Source organism: Trichoplusia ni, chromosome 8 (assembly GCF_003590095.1).
Source record: "Trichoplusia ni isolate ovarian cell line Hi5 chromosome 8, tn1, whole genome shotgun sequence".
Taxonomy (NCBI): Eukaryota; Metazoa; Arthropoda; class Insecta; order Lepidoptera; family Noctuidae; genus Trichoplusia; species Trichoplusia ni.
In genome coordinates this window covers 15227253-15246981 of record NC_039485.1, presented here as the reverse complement: position 1 = coordinate 15246981, position 19729 = coordinate 15227253, and the positions used below count along the sequence as shown (strand labels likewise).

The window sequence follows — 19729 nt, the reverse complement described above, 5'->3', positions numbered from 1 at the left end:
TTATTCTTAAAATTAAAAAAAATATATAACTGTCTAGCTGGCACATAAGGTACAACCTGGTGACGAATGGACGTAAGGACAACGGGGTCTCAGCAAAAGGGTTTCGTTTTTAGTCTTTGGGAATGATACTCTAAAAAGACTTTAGGTTAAACCTGCTTCTAGATACCTAATTCGGTCAATTCTATTATTGAAGTTTGATATTTAAAGCTCTCCTTTAAAAAAACAGCAAAATGAATGACACCATCAATCAACTAACATGACGTACGTTTATGAGTCACAAGAGCTGCTTAAAAATCAATATCTCTAATAAAAAGTGCACGCCCTACTTTCATAGTTAATATTGTTTTTGAACAAATTGTTAGCGTTAATCATTTGGCTCACACACGCTCGACTACGGGCAAGTAATTATAAGCTGTTCTTGGAAAGTCGTTAGTGTCGTAGGAGTAGATATATTACAAACGACCGATTGCAGTACCTACCTACCTACCTACCTACCTACCTACCTATAACCTTTCGAACACGAGGAGGCGTTGGTATTTAAACTTTACCCCATCCACTGAGTGAGCAATTCCGTCATACAAAGTTATGGACAGTTAACGTCGAAATTAGCTTTAATTAACCATCAATTGTAATTACTATATGTTTATTACAGCGATGATTCTCGGTAACGTTAAGAGTTTTGCCATTTTCCACTTGTATGGGCCAGGCGTGGGTATACGGTCATTGTATAATAAGTAATATCATAAGTTTAACAGTAACTTATATTTTACAAGTAAAGGTATGCAATAATGTCGAAGGCAGTTGTCGTCATTTTAAACTAGCCTAGCGCCTAGCCCTTAGCCGAACCCCACGGCTTCTTCTGCGTAACCCATTTACATCTATAGCGATTTATAACTATTGTAACTAACCATTTACCTACTTGGTATTAACTTACTAATGTTGTATAACCCATTTATGAACATGAACGTGACATGTCAAAAATGTTTTAATGTCTCACCATAAAACCACACGGATGACGAACAGTTCTTTAAAAACTAGTTTTTACAAAATTTACTTCCCTCTCAGGACAAATGTTTGTGTGATAAGCACGATTATTTGTTCTGTGCTCGAGTTTAATTTGTCTATAATATGTAAGAATTTAGAAATATAAGTATGTTTATCAATTATCCAGTACTCATAATAAAAGCTCTGCCCAGTTTGAGACTAGATGGCGTGGCGTGAAAGTTGTGGAATGTGAAAAAGCTATTCGATCACAGTACTGATTCGCAGTATGCAATCAGACAGTCATTTGAGTCGGCATAAAACACCAGTCAGACTTTATGCATTCTTATTACAACCATAACGGAGGCGATCTGTGAAAATATATTACAGGAATGAACATAAAACCCCCACGTATCACGCTTTCATAACTCAGCAAATAAGACGTTGTCTTTGTGTTTGAACATCACTTTATAAACTACTTTTGCTTTTGACTGTACTTTTATAAGACGAGTACAGGCAAAAGCAAAAGTAGTTTATCACAACAGAAAATCAAAGCTTATGAAAGAAGTTCGCGTCAAAACTGTGTGGCGGCGACGTGATTAAAAAGAATGTGAACTGAATTAGCCAGCCCAATTCAATCGAAAAAAGAAGTTCTGACGTTTAGCCTAGTCGTTTAGGTCAACACGCCAAACCTACTCAGCGCGACGTGTCGCGAATTCGACATTCGAGCATTTATGTGATCCACGAATGTTTCTTCTGATTCTAGATTTATTCCCGCATTAAATTCACGTGCACACGTGAATTTAATGCGGGAATCGTTTTTTAAGTGATGATTTTCTTATTCTGATCACCTGCTTTTGCTGTTGACTGTACGAACTAAAGACAACTTTAGTGGAACGTAAATTATTAAATAGTTACCTACTTGAGATAGTTGACATTAAAATCTTCATACAGCTGACGATTTCTATTCGCAGCTTCTACAGCCATAAAGTTTTAAAGTAGCCATTTAATTTTCTAATCAAAAATACGTTATACAACTAGTAACTATAAAATTGTCTTACTTGAGAAACCACTTAAAAAACAGTAATGTATTTCTGCCATTCTTAGATTGGAATACTGCAAATTTGGTTAAAAGTGTCGACGGCGGCGGTGTCATCAAGTTATACTGAAAACTATTAGACGCGGAAAGGATAAAAGCGGATACCCTTACTTTACTGATTAACTTATTAAAGCACTAGCTGTTGCTCGCGGCTTCGCCCGCCTGTCCGTATAGCTGCAAACACATTACTCCTTTAACGCATTTGGATTAAAGTACTCTAGGTGTTAGTATAAGATGTCAGCTAGTTCCATACCAAATTTCATCGAAAAAGGTCTAACCGTTTGAGAGTAAACAAGTAGCAAACGTACAGTCACATACTTTTGATTGATAATATAAGTACGATTACACAAACATAAGGTACATATAAGGCGTATCCAAAATACTTTTTTAATCTCTTGCATCCTGATTACATCGAACCCAACCACGAAACATAAAACAGATATACTCTTTACTTCCTGAATACCACTTTAAGAAATATGAATATCCGAATAACTAAGCAAATACAGAGTAACTTGTGTCGCAGTATCAAAGTTTGCGCAAGCGGCACAAGGTAGTCGAATTCATCTATTTGCTAACAGAAGTTTCGTCGAGTTGGGGTTTTCATAATTTTAATATCTCGTAGTGCAGCAGGCAGGTAAACGAAACTTCAAAACATAAACTCTGTGGAGACATGCAGCCAGTAAATTTAATATTCGTGTAGTTTAAGTTAACAATATTACGTCCTCAACTAAATTGACTTTAGGTTTAAATTCGCTAAACATCGTACATTTTGATGTGATGTGTTATATTTTGAGGAAAGTAAAGTTCGCTGCTTGATTGCTGTTCTGTAATGAGTCCTTTGACTTTAGAGTCTTTTCAGGTGTTTCTATTTTTACATGAAAGCTTTTATTTTGCATTTACAGAGTCTGACCCTCGAGCTAGAGACATTTCTACAATCGTTATCGTCAATAGAAAACACGAATGCAGAATGCATGATGATGACAGGATCGATATGTCGAAACAAAATTTTATTTCCATACATATACAGTTTATAAACGCGATGACTTATTGTGATCTAACATTGTCTTAACCCTCTGAATGCAAGATAGACTTACGTATGATTGAGCTTATGCAATACAAATTCAAACTCTTTGGTACCAGTAAGTGATGGATTTTGCTGGTATGATATCTCAGAAGAGGTTGAGTTATCAAAAGGAACGCCATTCATGACGTCATTCTTGCTAAGATATCCTTAAACTGTCACAATCCTTGACTAGGAATGACGTAGTTCAAGCAGGGTGCGTCATTCACAACTGTTCTAAAGCAATTGCCTGGCCGTTTATATATCTAGGCAGTAAGATCTTTAACCTTTTAATGACCACAATACACAATCGCAGCTGCCTACGCCAGACCTCAGGTGGGCGGAAATCTGTATACTTACATTCAATTAATATTTGTAAGGTATTATATGAAGTTATAATTATATAGAGATTTATTCGTATGGATGCAGTAGACTTTGTCGATAGAATCGAGTTGGGCTTCAATCACATTGAGATCGAGTTGGTGCTCGGCAATTGCTACCTCTTATTCGGGCAGTGTCTTATTCGCGAGTTCAGTCCTCGATTTTGGTTCGTTCAGTTGAATTGAATAGGACTTAATTCGAGAATTATAGGAAACTGGAATCGAACGTAATCAAAATTAGAACAAAACCAGGTTCCAAAGTAAACTTGCAGTTTTCGTTTTAAAATCGAGGAAACGGAGTATTTTAGACATATCTATGAAGATTTGTGTGACAGGCCCTTTTAATATTGTAGGTACTACCAATGTAGTTAAATGAATATTATCGCTAAAAGACGAGACCATTAAAACATCAACTATGAGACGTCGGATTATTAAAATATTAATAGACCTATCAAATGAATAGAATCTATACACGGACAGTGGCCAATCTGCCTTTCTCTAGGGGAAAGCTTGTTTTTACAGCCTTCAAAATTATCTATCTACACTTAAATATACTTCGCAAAGTCATTTCCAAAACAATGGATTCAGCTAAACATAAAATTGGTGTTATCCGATGGTCCACAAAAATGAAACCTTTTGGCAAAAGGCAAAATTATTAATTTGGCCTAGAATAGCCTTTTCATTTTATAACGGGGAGAACGGAGAAAATGCAGCAATTAGATTGATTGACTTAAAAATTGCAGGTGGTATAGATGACCGAGTCTTGATACTGGACCAGTGTCTGCACTGTGAGATATGAAAGGAAAAGTCTTGTCGGTGTGGGAGCAGGACAACGCTATGCAGAAAGTATTGTGCCGTCTCGCTTTGACGATCGTAAGAATCTTGCCCGAGGAGTTTATAATGCAGGGACGTTAACAGGTAGCAATAAGTTGCCGGTCGCGTCGCGGGCCGCGCTGACACTAGCCCCGCCCTGCGACTAATTGCCGCCTACTTGTTTATTTACACTACTATTAAAACCACAACCGCCTGAAGTGGATGCTGATTTACGTAAGAAAGTCGAAGTTATGAGTTGGATGAAATATATGTGTGTTTCGGATTAGAACCGGCTTAATAAATCTTCAGATGTGAGTATAAATGGTAATACAACCATTTTTGAGAACTCATAATACAATTGCTTCATAAAATATTTGTTTCAGGAAACTAAAATTACTGTGGCTCTTAAAAGCAAGCGTTGTATTCGTCCTTACATAACTAATGTAAATATCTTACCTTTGACAACAGCCTCAATTACTTGTATGCTCCTTAACGTCAGCACCAAAGGTTCTATAACTAAGCTCAGCAACAATGAGCCTCCGTTCCGTCGCTTCTCAGTAATAAATATACCGTAAGTACGCACTCGTAGAGGTGCACAAGTTATACTAGAACTCTCCACGAATACAGTGGCATCGCTGAACCGGAGCGATTTTGCGGTTCCGAACTTCACCAACACTCCTATCTCATTTAAATCACCCTTCAATACCCGACGTATGTTCACTTTGTATATCCGCGTTCCGTTAAACCCAGTTTTCACACCGAACACTTTACCCGTAAACACGTACTTTGACAGCAGCGTGACGTGTTTCAGCAACACTTTGTTGTAAGTGACACTCGTGTTGCACGCAGAGATCGCGTGACGTTGACGGGCGTGCGGCCGCGGCTCATCCTGCGTCAACTGCACGTCCGTGTTGACCAGCTTAAGAGCAAACATCAACAGTATAAACGAACCAAGGGCCATCGCGGATGATAAATAAACAATTGGCGGGATGAACGTCCCCGATAAGTCAACAGTAAATTTCCCGACGTGCGATTCACATTTATCAGATAAGGCTAGCATTCACGGTAGGATTTGCAACGTTAGAAGCGGTGCTATAAACGTGCGCACGAGCGCAGGGCGCGCCGGAGGCTGTGCGCGCGCAGGGCCCCGGCCCACTCACTCCAGAACGTTCACCTACCCTACATATTTACATACCGATTGGTTCGGCGTAAATACCACCACGCACCTGGTAATAGGACACCAGGTGATTGGATGGGACGTTTATCGCGACACTATCTTGATTTGTCGTCCCAGAAAACGAACTAATGTTTTCCTATCCATGCCTGCATAGAAAGTCCATTTGTTAACCAAACGTCTCTATAAAAATAAAGTATTTTAAACATAATATATTGTTTCCATAACATAACTTAGAATAAGTATATCTCGGTACATATGAAGTTCTATAATCCTTTCTTATATTTCAGTTCTATAGAATCTGCAGCTGCGACAATTAAAGTTATAAAATATGAGTTAACACTTTGAAAAGTCAATGACAGTCACAAAATTACACAAAATACCCCACAGCGCGTTCACAGCCAATGATGTAATGTACTCATTAAATTGGAACTCATAATTATACAGGAGGCAATGTGCGTATTGCGGAGGCGCGATGAAATAATAATTTATAATTAAACTATCTGCTAACATGAACTTAATTCAATCAATCACAGATAATAGTGTTCAGTAAAAGATCCTTTTACATTGGGCGGTTATTAAAGTTTATCGATAAATAAAGTTTTTGTCAGTCAATCAGCTTGCAACGTACCGCAGAAAATCATTATCACGGACGAGGCGGCGACATCAAAAATCAATTTGTTTTCTTGCCCCTCGAGAGCCGGTCGCTCTTTGCCGTTTTTATTGCGAAACAAATCTTAGTAGCAATTTAATTTGTGAGAGACAATTACTGGCAACGTATTTACTAAGAGGTTGCTTAATTTAGAGTAATGTCGTTAAGTCATTAGATTTCTGACACCCAGTTTTACTTTGGGATAATGTTTAATCCGTTTAAAATGGGCTATGGCTTGTATGTTATGGATACAGCATTTAGCAGTATAACCAGTGAGTAAGGTATAAAAGAAGCATTCGATAGATTGACAATATTTAAACCATATAAAGCCCACAAAGAGTGACGTGTTGCGGGTTCGATCACTGCGTAGGACAAACATTTTTGTAATCCACGAACCCTTGTCCTGAGCTTGCGACCCCCTTAAAGTGGGAGTCGTTATATATACCTATATCTACGTTTCCAATTAATGCAAGTAATTTAAAGGTACGAAGACCTATGAAATCAAGTACTTAAGCTATTAAACATTTTATATTACTGTGACGGGCAAATTTTAACGGCATATTATCAACAAATTAGGTTGATATTTAACAAAGGTCGATGTTAACAAGGGTTATAAAATTAAAATTCATGCCCAGAGGTGCTCTAGTGGAGTTGCAATTAATATGAAAATCTCTGGACAATATTTATGACACTGACACAAGCGAAATTATTGCCGAGTTTAATATTTACTGACGCGCCGTATTTTACACGTCGGCCGGATTACGTGCGAATATAAACGTAAGCTGCGTTATCCAAATTTAATGGTCGCTATTTGACACCTTGATCATTTGCATTTCCTGTAAATACTCATTTGGAATGTAGTTATGGGCTGTAGTCCACCGTTTGTTATTGCCGATAGCCCATGCCCGTGCCAAGCTTATTTACGACTACAACGAATACCTTCTATTTGCTTTGTACTTTACGCATTACACAACACAGTATACATCGGCTTCTAATGACCAATAATAAAGTTGACTTTATGATGTCATTCCAATTACAAGATCCGTTCCCTTTTACATGGAGAGTCAATACCCATTCGAAAGCCAGCCAGTTAACGAACTTACCGACTGGCCTGAAACAAATCCGTATTCCATTATGCATTCCGTCAGTGCATTACAAATGAGGGCGCCGTAACCTCTCCCATCTAAGCGTACAGAGGGGATAATTTTCGACATGTTTGTAGTGATTACTTTCACAACTGCCACCCGACAGCGGCTGCGGTGTGAAATATGGGCGCACCTACGTTTACGTTTTCAAATAATCCTCTCTGCCGGGGAATTATAACCCGTGAATAAACATAAAAGGCCGCGGTGGCGCGGTGGTGCGGCAGGCTGTAATTCCGCACTGGAAACGTCGTAAATAATTGTCGTGGCTTTCGCGCTAATTCCTCGCCAAGAGTGAAATCTATGAGAACGTTCGCTTTGCGCTCTTATGAAAAATTGCCCGCGACTTCGTAACCTGTTGCTTTTGTACGAATTTAGAATTTTTATTGCTTTTTAAATCAGTACACTCAGATGAATATATTTAGGCCTAAAATGTTAATTTCGACCGATATATTCCGAGCACGTCGTTGACATAAACATCAAACAATACGCCGTGTGATATTAGCAAACAAGTATTCGGTTACTTTGTAGTTCCGTGCTTGTATTATAAGACATGCGTTGAAAAGCCTACACAGGCACGCGGCGAGCTATGCTAGCGCCAACTGTCTCCTCGCCTCGCTCGCAGGATGTCACAGCGGTAATTAAACATTCCTCAGCCGCTCTTGATATTAACCTGTTTGAAAATTCTAACAATGTCGTGTACTAGGTGCTTCCTATGAAAACGTTATGTAATAAACAACGCATTATGTAGCTCCAGCGCCAGCTAGACAGGCATTTTGAATACCTTTTATGAACTGCGGCCTTTATGAATATTTTGAGTGCTTTCATTATTTTAAATACAACCTGAAAAAAGTAATTATTTATTGGAACACCTACATTGAACACATGTAATCAAATGGAGGAAATCTGCAGAAAATAATTACTCTAAAAGCACACATAAAGCCATATAAAGTCGTAATCAGCAAATGTAATTGCATTTACGATCCCAAGTAATTAGATTCCCATTACCGGGCGAAGAATTAAAATAAACGTAATCAAATTAAAAATACCGTTTGCTGAATCTGGCGGGTCTGTGTTATAATAAAGCGTAGACTCAGATAAGCCTATATAATCACTAAAGAGCTCCAGGTTTCACTAACACCACTTATAAAGTCCCTTTTGTTACGCCGTTTTAACCGGTCGACCCTCGACCCCGGACCCTTTCTTTATACCATCGGTAGATACTAAATAGGCATCCATTCTGTTGTCATTCTTAACAAATACTTCATAAGCACTTAGCCGGAACAATGTACAGACAGAGCCCATATGTTATGACCCGATAAGAGCTTGTAATAACCCCGGAACTAATTTAATAATTGCCTACAATGAGTTTGTGTGACAGCTATAACAACACACATATTCTGCCTCTAGCCTATTAACCGTCAGAAATATGTGTAAGAAGTTGAAGGCATAACTTCATAAGCTACATACAAGGCATTACATACAGAAAGCCGATGACAAAAGAAAATCTTATTAATATATTCCCAAAGGAATACCTACGTAGCGGATTACATTCTTACTAGTAACTACGGCGGCTTAACGGTAGATAATATCAAAATCTGAAGCTCAAACGCCATCATAATTTCCATCATCCCATTCCGCGCAGAAAGTCACATCAATACGACAACGTTTAAGCGATGGAGGGGAACCGAGAAATAATGAATAGAGGCTTTTAGCTATATTACTGCGGCGCAGGCGGTTGGGCAAACGACTGTTATGACGAAATTAATGTCGCCCGCCTAAGTGAGTGCTCATATGGTTCACCTCAATCTTAATGACTCGGAGACAACACTTGCGAGTTAAAAATGTATTTTTCTCAACATTACTCATCAGAATGAGTACGGGCTTTCTCTCGCAGTAAATGAGACCGGGATGTAGCAGTAGTACTAAAACATTTTACGTCATAGTTATGACTGACGGAGGATTTTATACTCATATTTTTCCTTTGAATTTTATTATTTATGTTTCTATCAAACGCCTTATCATCGAAAATATTAGGTTACTAAGTTATTAGGGACAGTGACACAAGCTTGATCCTAGACAAATATTACCAAGCGGTCTAAATAATAATAAAAGTTGTAATTGAAACGAACTAGCGCGGAACATAAACGTGTAATAATGTCAATACTCAAATTAAACCTATTTCCAGGAAAGTATTATATCCTTTGATGACTAAGCTATTAATAAAGCGAACAAATAAACAAAATCAACATCAGGACACGCCGTAAATGAACAACACACCGATTAAAATCAAACAACCATTAAAAACTATATTATTATCATCGCATGAAAAAGCTTATAAAATATTTTACGACTTCCACTTGTTCTTGCAACAGAATAATGGTTTTAAATTTTGAAACGCCGGCTTTTATGAAGTAGACAACGATAAGGAGGGATTATAAAAGGGAAGTGGGGGTGAAACACTGATAAGGAAATAATGGCCCGCCAACGAAATGGGGGAGACTCGGCTATTATGGCTTTAATAATATAGTTCCTACGTCGTAATTGACGTAATATTGACTGGCTTATTAATTATTTTTATACGTCTACGATTTTGGTGATTGTGCTTCCCGGTTACGTTTATATTATAAACATAGCAGTGCCTTGTGCTTTTAATGTTATGAATGCTCGCGTAAGCATTATTGGTTTTGTCTAGGCCGTCTGGGATGAAAACTATATGTAGGTCCACACAAATCTACAGTACCTAAGATTTGTCTGGTAATTTTTTTCGGTTTTCAAATATACTTGTAGACCTAAAATGTATTTTTTTATTAGTGATTTTGAATATACATGCACTCAATTGCACACGTAGTTTCTAGGGGTCATTTAGTGATAAAACGGAGGTGGGACTATTCCTAGGCAGGGTGAATAAATACGACACGAAAATTTCAAATAACTGTATTATAAAAGGAGATAATTTATTATAAAATGCATAGAGTTAGATATGTTAAAGATAACAATATGTTACATTATCAGAAGGTTTTAGAAATTCAAGTTACACGAATATCACATTGCAAGGTATAGCCATAGTAAGAGTTTCAGTACAGTTAGAGTTACGTAAACATTTTAACAATACAGGGATAATCTACTTACTTTAGACATATACGTAAAATATCAACATTTATTAAACTTGTTAACTGTTATGAAATACTTAAGTAGGTTAGTAAATACGAAGTTCCTAGAATACTTGTAACAAAAAGTTAAAATATTGTTAAAGAATCCATAGCGGCATTTTTTTTGGCTAAATCAGGGGCATACAAGTCGGGCCAAATTATGAGGGGTACAGGACTGTAATCCGAATGACTGGATATTCAAACCTCGAGAAGGAGGAATTAAATCACGGCCACTGACGCGCAACCGGTGAACGCAACCCACGAAGCCAGGTATCTCTGTCGCACCTGATAACCTGAACCAATAAATCATATGAAACACTTGAAACAAAAGAGAGAGGCAACAACAAAAACATAAGAAATGACGCTAACTTTGTAACGTTGTCCGGAGGATGCCCGATGTAGATATACGGATCGACATCAAGCGAAGTCATGCGCCCGTGTGAAGAACCTCTCGCTACCGAAGACCCAAGCTTCAGAACTGCATCTTTCTTATACCTCCTCGCAGATATCTTAGATTTCCCTTCTGTTTTAACCTTTCCCGTATGCAATTCGAACGGTCCGCTACCGGCGTCCCAACGTAATACTGCCCTGTCATCAACAAATCCGAGCCAAATATGGTCCCTCGTCCCGGAAGCACTGAGCAGTGCTCCTTTCCTGCAAACTGTAGACACCTCTGCCCAAATATCGAAACGTTTGGCGGGGAACAGTGCGCGAGCTGTCATCCTTGCCTGACCATCAAACAATGGCAGTTCGTAAATGTCGTTCTTTTCCTCTTCCACATGCTCCTCAAACATGGAATAATCCTCTACTTCATTAAAGTCGAACTCTTCTTCAGAATCTTCTATTAACGTTTGACTTTGTTCTTTTGGACTCGATTTACCGCAATTACCTTCAAAGTTATTCTCTATCACACTACTAGAATGAGTGTAGATTTTCTCTGCGAATAATAATTGAAGAGTTTTAAATCTGAATTTAAGACGTATTCTACAGCGAAATGAACTCTACAAATAACTAGCTTACAACTAGCGATATCCAATCGGTGGGAGAATGTCAATACATGTTAGTTCTGGTTCCGGACTGTCGGGCTTGCCGCTGTCACTTGTATCTACAGAAGCGTCTGTGAACTGCAGTGCATTTGGGCTTTGGTGCTTGATGTATTCGAAGTCTTTGAGCGATGTTCTATCGGGTTCCACTGGGGTGCTTTTTTGGAGGTCGCTATTTTGTCGTGTGAGAGAGGAGCGGTTGGATCTACTGGAGCGGCTACCTCGGCGCACGTGCGGGGCTTCCTCGCTGCAGGGCCCAAAGGCCTGCGCGACCACGTCGGCCTGCGTGCGACAGGCGTGAGTACGCAGGTGGCAGGAGGACAGGTAGGTGCGGCCGTCACTGCCACAGACCGGCGGGCCGTCCGCCGCCGGGCACTCACTAGCGCCGCACTGGCACGCCGCCAGCCCACTACGGACCACGCAGTGCGCGCCGAAGTAACATGTCATGTGGTCGCAGTTGGTCGCCGGCAGTTGCGTAGATTCCGCTGCAGATCATACTTATAATTAGACATCCGCAAGAACTAATTTGAAATTATTTTTTGGCATCTTAATACTTACGGTCGAAACATCCGTTGGGGCCCAGTGTGTGTTCATGGTTGGAGCATACCGTGCATTTCTGTCCTTGTATGCCAGGCTTACATACACAGCGGCCGGTCATCTGTTCACAGTCTTCCCGAACTGAACCGAAAGCTGAGCATCCACACGCTACAACATAGCATTTTCCCCAATTATTATGTTTCATGACTATGAAACTGAGAGACAAAATAAAATTTAAGAGGTGTATTTCCACTTACGTATACAGCCAGTATGTCCAGTCCCGATGCGCGGCAGGCCCCAGTAGCCTGGCTCGCACCGGTCGCACTTGAGGCCGCCGACGCCGGGCCGGCAGACGCACTGTCCGGCCTCGTCGCAGCGCTCCGTGACGGAGCCGAGCCGGTGACAGCCGCACACGGCGGGGCAGCCAGCGCCGCCCGGACCACGCGCCGCCGTCACGCCGTCCGCGCAGCAACCGTGCCACGATTCTTGGCAACCTTTCTTCTCTACCACTGCTTTATCTATAGGTAAACGTCTAAGGTTATTTCCGTGATATCATTTTAATAGTTCTGCGCAGGTCTTTGCAGTTACAGTGAATGCAGGCTTTGACTGCTTAAGTAATACTTCACAATGATTATAGCCTATTAAATTACTACTTAGCTAATATTTTCTTTCTAAAAATACATATAACAGAGATTAAAAATTAATCTTATTAATTCAAGGTAAATAAAATTTATTGTTAACAATAATAAACAATAATAATATCAATAAGAGACTTGGCGTGCATAGTACCAGTCATATCAACATACCTACATAGATATCAAAGGCAAGTTACACGTAACTGCATAATAAGATGTATGCTCTCCAAACATGAGGCACTGTCATTATTGGTAATGCATTTCACTGAGCACTATAAATAGATCATACAAATATTAAGACAACTCATATTTGTCTTAAGCAATGCAACTTTCTAAATAAATTATACAAACAACTACATAACATGGGTCTGTATTTGCTTGGCGTACTATTGTAGTGTTCAATTCTCGCTGAGCGCTGGTCCCGTCAAACGGGCTCCGATTTAATTATGACTTGTCATATTCGCCTACTCTGTACATGTACAGATTTACCTATGTACATACATGTATTTACAGTACATACATGCTGTACTTTGACGCGCTGTTGTTATGTATATAGTCTATACTAGATATGCCAGCGACTTCGTTCAAGTTCAAAAGTAACTTTATGTAGTATTTTTTAGACTGTCTTTTAAAAATTTGGCAGAAGGTGTCCTCAGCCATAATTTATGGACTGAGAGTTCCATACAAATATAATAAGGATCTTTGGTAACTAAAGTGTAAAAGCGGGACTCTATTTTAAGGGCTCTGCTGTCCGACCTGATCTCATATATGATGCTTCCTTACGTCCAATCCGCTGTGTCATGTCTTTGGACGATAGGAAGCATGGTGCATGGCCACCATTTTTTGCCTAACAATCAACAGCTTACAGAATTTTATAAAAAGCGCTGATCAAGTAACATCCTGAATTATATTTGATCTGACTGTTGAATTAAGTGAGTCTATACCCTACATACATGTAAGTCTTTGTCACCTTTTCTGCAGCATCGAGCGGCTTTAGCGGTGTGATGGCAGAAGCTCCCCGCAGGGCAGTCCTTACGATGAGGCCCTCCTCCGCAGTCTATAGGCCGGCCTTCAGCGTCTGTGAGCGGCTCATCTTCACCGCATGGTCTGAACTGTTGAGGAAGAGCAGATTAATCAATTCTAAACCTTAGAGTTATAGTAATTAAGCTATTTTTCGAGTATTAACAGCCGTTAGGATTTTGGATGATAGCAAGATGTCATAGTAACCCTAAACAGAAGAAACCTAATTCGGGAATATTTAAATCATGATTATTGAAACCTGAATTCATAATACCGACTACAGAAAACAATTGAAATATATTCAATAATAGATTTAAGCAACCGACTTCTTCTCGAGTTTATTAATAAATTGTTTAGCTCTACCTGATCATAAATATTGTTTTGTCTATTTTTATTCAAACCTCTACCAGCTTTTAAATTTTCGAAATCATAAAATAGCAATTGAGCTTAGAGTGGCATTTCTTCTAAATCTACATTTACTGATTCAAGAAGATGCTAATTTTGGTGGCTCAATTTCTACTTTATTTAAACTCACCTCAAGCCCTCGACATAAAGCTAGGGGCCTGAGTCTCAAGTCCTCTTGTCTCCTGCACGCTTCCAGCTTCATATGGCACAGGGTTGGATAGAGTCGCAGGTCGGAGGCACACACCGGCGCCGACGATGTGGCTGCGGCTGCCGCTGCGGCGCAATCGAATAGGCAGGCACACCTAGAATAATTAAATTGAGAATTTTGAATGTAAAATTAGGAGAAATTGCAGATTTTTTTCCCCCGAATGTAACAGGAAGTAGTATATCAAAGTAGGTATTTAGTGATGAAGTTGAATGACTTTCAGTTTTTACCAATGATGATATGAGTTCGAAACTTCCGTACTTATTTTGATTTTATTAGTTATCTGTGATGTTTTCTTTAACTTTTTTTAAATTCCCATGAAACATATGTGTAGATTATTTTTTCAGAGCGAAAAATTTGGAAGAGCCTGCTACGAGTATTTAACAATATAGCTCTTAACAGTAACAGATCTAGCAGTTAAAACTGTGTAAAATGTCAACATACCTGGGTTGTCCATTAGAATCTACAGCGCAGGTAGCCTCGTAAGCGCACTGCACGCGCGCGCACACGGCCGTGCCCGTCACCGCCTCGCTCGAGTTCTCCGCGTTTTCGTCGCCATTCCGGATCTCGTTGCTGAGATCCGTTAACTTCGCTGATCTGTTTCCATCTACTTAATACCATAAATCGATAGTCTTTCAATGAAAGACTCCTGTCCCAAATCTATTCATTGGTTTTTGTGTCCGATGTGTCTTTTGGTAGCCATTAATAAAACAATTTGTGGTATTCTCGTTCCATTTCTCTTCATCCAGGAATGCTAGTCGAGTATTTTCAAATAATTGGAGGCTATGATTTTTTCGCGTTTACCACCCATATTAATTAAGTATTACACTGAATAAAAGTCTGTTGTGACATTGTACAAATTAGATACACGCAGTTAAATCTGGCATAAGAAGAAATGGACCTATAGGGTTGAAGATTTTAAGGAGCATTTGTCCAGCAGTGGGAACAACGTAGGCTGAACAAAAAAAAAGTGACAGAGAAAGTCGCGTGACGAAAAATTTTTCTCCAATTGTTGTGGTGCATTACATAGAAGAAAAGATCATACACGTATATGGTATACCAGCAGTATTATTGCAACGGGACATCATAGGCTCGGGAAAAGATATATAGTTTACCAGCAGTATTATTCTCGTCCTGATCAGTGCACTCTCCGTAGTAGGCGACTCGGGGCGGCGGCTCGCCCCTGGCCCTGGCCTCGCAGGCGGCCCTGCGCAGCGCGCAGTGGTGCGGGTAGGAGCGCCGGTTGTCCCCGCAGACGGGCTCGCGCGCCGCCTCCGCGCACGCCGCCTGGCAGCCGCACGTGCCCCGCGCGCACCAGCTGCCCGCCGGGCATATCACCTCCGAACACGATTCTGAAATACCATCCGTACTTGTAAATTTGTATATTGGTAGCTGATCCTTTTTGAAATTTTGCTTTTATCCATCGATTTTTTTTTATTTTTTCCCAAGAAAGTAAGTGGCTATGTTTAAAAAATTAAGCTCTTGCCCCATCTGTTTGAGCTGATATTGATTTTGAACGGTTAGGCCAATGCATTCGTGCATTCAAAGCGAAATGAATACGATAAGAATAAAGAAAATGAAAAAGGAATTTATTCATTGAGAAAATCAACAACAGCCTATTTTAAATGAAAAGTATTTTAATGTGAAGTATAATAATGATCCTATGGTAAGGCAAATTCCTTTTAGAAAATAACTAGGTAAGTATGCGACACTAGATTTGATGGATCAAATCAATCTTCTACAAATATAGATAGAGGCAGTTCATATGTACCGCAGGACCCCATGTGTTTGATATGCAGTCGCCGCTTCTCCTTGCACGCCGTGTCGCGCAGAGCACACACACTGCTGTACGTCTTATTGTCTGTACCACACACTTCTTCCGTCTCCTATGAAATTATTAAAACCAAATCAAATCAATAGTTATGTCGCAAGCTTTATAAAGTGGCAACTTGGAGTAATATTAGAAGCTTAATGTGTATACTAACAGTTCCCTCCTCGCAGTGCTTGGGACACACACAGCTAGCTTCAGAAACACCGTCGCTCTCGCAAACTGCGTAGAATTCGCACTTCTTGTTCTCACACCCGTCTGCCAAAACAATATTATCTCATGACATCACACGTTTTTATTTATCAGAACAAATTAATTTTTGAACAGCAAATTTTCTCCCTTAAGTTCACGATCTGATTATGGCCTTAATAGCTTAAACCAACAAATTCAAAAAATATGATCAAACAATAGGTAGGTAAGTGGATGTTTTGACTTTTGCTACTTTCGTTACTTAACGCACTCAGTTTCCAACTGCGTTATTACTTACTGCAGGGTCCGTCGTACAATACTTGTACGTCGCGGCGATGGCGACAAGCCTCTAGCTGCAGCTTACAGCGGTTGCCGTACGAGATACCGTCCGAGCCGCAGACGGGGGCGAACTCGTTAGAGCAGTGCGGACAGCGACACACGCCGCGCCCGCCCGTGGCCACGCACTCCCCGCCGTGCGGACACACGCGGTCAGCACACACGCCGTTCGATCCTGATGATACATTAAATTATTTAGTAGAAGGTAAGGTAAATTATTTAGACACCTTAGAATACCTTTTTTTTTTGGCGGGGGAATCCTCATGGACACCCGCCCTCCCGGGGGGGAGGACGGGTAGTGTCAGACCCTTACTGACTAAACCTACCGCCGGGTGACGTCACGTGGAGTTACATAATATCACTACACTGTGCACACCTTAGAATACCTGCTTTGAACATTTTTTGCTAGTGACAAGGGACTAGATCAATGCCATTTAATTATATCTTTAACTTTATCATGATTAATTAATTCTCCAAAAAAATCACTTTGAAACCTTTTACTTTGTGAAATATATCCTTACCACAAGCACCAGCGTGTAGGACCCTAAGCTCCCTCCCGAGCAGACAGGCTGCACGTCTCAGTTCACACTCGCTGTCGTGCGTGCGTGAGTCCGAAGCGCATACAGGACGTAACACGGGCTCGCAGAGTGGGGGACAAGCGCATACAGCACCACCGCCTTCTACGCGGCACTCCGCGCCATGCCGGCACTCTACCTCCGCACAAGGATTTACACCTGGAACAGAATATATTAAGAGTTGTTAACCTAAGAGTCAGGTTATATAATTTTTAAGGGTATCACGAGAACGTTACGCTACTACAATGCCTAGAATTATCAGTATTCTTAGGTTCGTTCGGTGTACACTATATGAATTGGGCAAACCATCCTAAAGGTGTGACCGTCGGACAGCCAAATAAATTTTAAGTTCAAATCCCGGCAAATAGCAATGCCTTTTTGAGTTCATGTGTGTATTACTAAGCATAGATGACTTGCTAAAGCAGTGAAGAAAAACAGCACAATTATTTTTCAAGGGTCACCTGGTTGTCTTTGAAACTAAATCGGATGAAAACCAATTTATAAAACCAAGAGCCAAAAAACAAGATGATTAAAACCAGTTGAACATACCTACAGTACTTATATAAATGATACATGTTACTAACCAGAACTGCACTGTCCTTTAAATATAATCTTCAACTGTTTCCTAGCGCGACAAGACTCCCGATGCATTTGACACTCGTTGGAATAAGTCTTGCCGTCTGACGCACACACTGGGGAGAACTCTAGCGGGCAGGGCTCGGCGCAGCGACACGAAGGGGCGCGACGATCGTCCAGCTGACACACCTCAGGATCAGGACAGGTCACTCCAGAACACGGGTCTGAAAAAAAAAATTCTTATTCATATAACCCAAGACAGAATGAACTAATTGCACAGAGAGCCGAGCGAACACACTGTAGGATAGGTACGTGCTGCGGATTCGATCCCCTCGTAAGACAGGCTTTCGTGTGATCCACAAATGCTTGTTTGAGTTTGGATGTATGTGCGTATAACTTGAAAGTTTGTGAAACCCCCGCGACACGAGGATTACAGTTCAAGTGCGGGAATCTTTTTTCATTGAAGAACTTTTGATTTTTAGGACGAGAGCATATTGTCTGACTATCACGTCAGGAATTCGAAAAATACTTACCACATTTACCGTAATACTTGAAGGTTATATTTGTGTTAGATTCGCAAGCAGCTCTTCGCATTTCACACTCGCCGGGGTAGTCACGAGCGTCGCTTGCGCAGAGCGGCCGCGAGCCTTCGTGGTCGCCGTAGCTGGGGCACGAGGTGGGGCACTCGCAGTTGTAGGCTCGGCCATCGGGGGTGGGCCGGCACAACGCGCCCGGCCCGCACGTCACACCGCGACACGGATCCGGGACGTCTAATACACATCAAACAATATAATTTAATCTGACCAAATGCTACCACCGTCTACTATTCCAGGTATGAATGAGCGACACCCTACACCGTGTAACTGCAGTAATCTTATACTAAAAGGTGTTTTGGTGGCCCCCAGATGACCAAAAAATTTAAGTAGCTAATGTTACACCGACCAAGCTCGGAACGGGGTAGCTTGTAGGACTGGTAAGCACCTGGTACAGTATTAAAAATGGGTAAGTTACGTCTACCTGGGCACCAAGTAAGTTGAATCTTAATAGTTCGATATTGCTCATATTGATTCATGAGCTTATCCCGTCCGATAATAACCCACAGATCACTGCATGTTAGGTTAAAGTACGTGGCTCTCGGTCTAATAGGTACTGTGTGTTTTAAGATGCATACCACTCGGGAACAGGTAACAGCAGTCAGCAGCCGCCACCAGCACCAACAGCGCTTGTAGCCGCGCGCTCACCATTGTTCAACGCGCTCGTCACACTTGCCACTTCTTGCTTCCACCATCACACGTCATACATTTGCGTGCCACAATTTACTACAAAATCAAACGTATTTTTTATGATAACAACTGTGATAATAACACTAGTGCATTTTTTTGTTTCGTTCGATCAATAACAACAGTAAGTTTGCTATTATTTACACATAAATTAAATTAAGAAAATATTCAGCCACAAACTTAATTATATCAGAACTATGTCACTAAAGACTTACATAATTTACACTCAGTTGTTTTCACAAACGATTCAAATTTATGTTTTATATCAACAAATTACATTAAAAAGAGGTTGTTTTATTTGAGCGCACGAAGCGCCATCGTTTATTCGTTCTCCCCGATCGACAGGGGGCTACTGAAGCTGAGAGGCCACTGAACACTTGTCTGAATGAACTTGGATCATGCGCAGTACGCGAGTAGGGTAGCTTCAGCCCGCGGGTTAGACTAATTTAATGGCACCTACGTCATTCGTGGCAAGAGTCAATAATGTGATCTTGTTAAAAGAGTTAAGTATCTAAGTGCCTAAGTTAAAGTGAGTAAATATTTGAGCATCTAAGTCATTAATCAATATTGTATAAAAGTTCTGGTTCTGTTTGCCTGTCCGTCGCCAGGTTCAGCTGAATAAAAAAATATCATAGAGTAAAATCGGC

General features: G+C 40.5%; 1 protein-coding gene across 1 annotated transcript; it reads right to left on the bottom strand.

The window, feature by feature from the left end:
• Window positions 1–8829: 8829 nt before the first annotated feature.
• Window positions 8830–19729, bottom strand: LOC113496814 (agrin-like). Its single transcript, XM_026876166.1, has 17 exons — window positions 19298–19729; window positions 18974–19121; window positions 18336–18572; window positions 17811–18026; window positions 17173–17385; window positions 16614–16826; window positions 16284–16384; window positions 16070–16184; window positions 15414–15650; window positions 14743–14905; window positions 14224–14395; window positions 13639–13780; window positions 12291–12551; window positions 12055–12201; window positions 11718–11981; window positions 10823–11390; window positions 8830–10746 (listed from the first exon to the last, which is right to left on the bottom strand). The coding sequence occupies exons 2-17, from the start codon at window positions 19044–19046 to the stop codon at window positions 10587–10589; spliced, it is 3282 nt and encodes a 1093-aa protein (XP_026731967.1). The 5' UTR covers window positions 19047–19121; window positions 19298–19729; the 3' UTR covers window positions 8830–10586.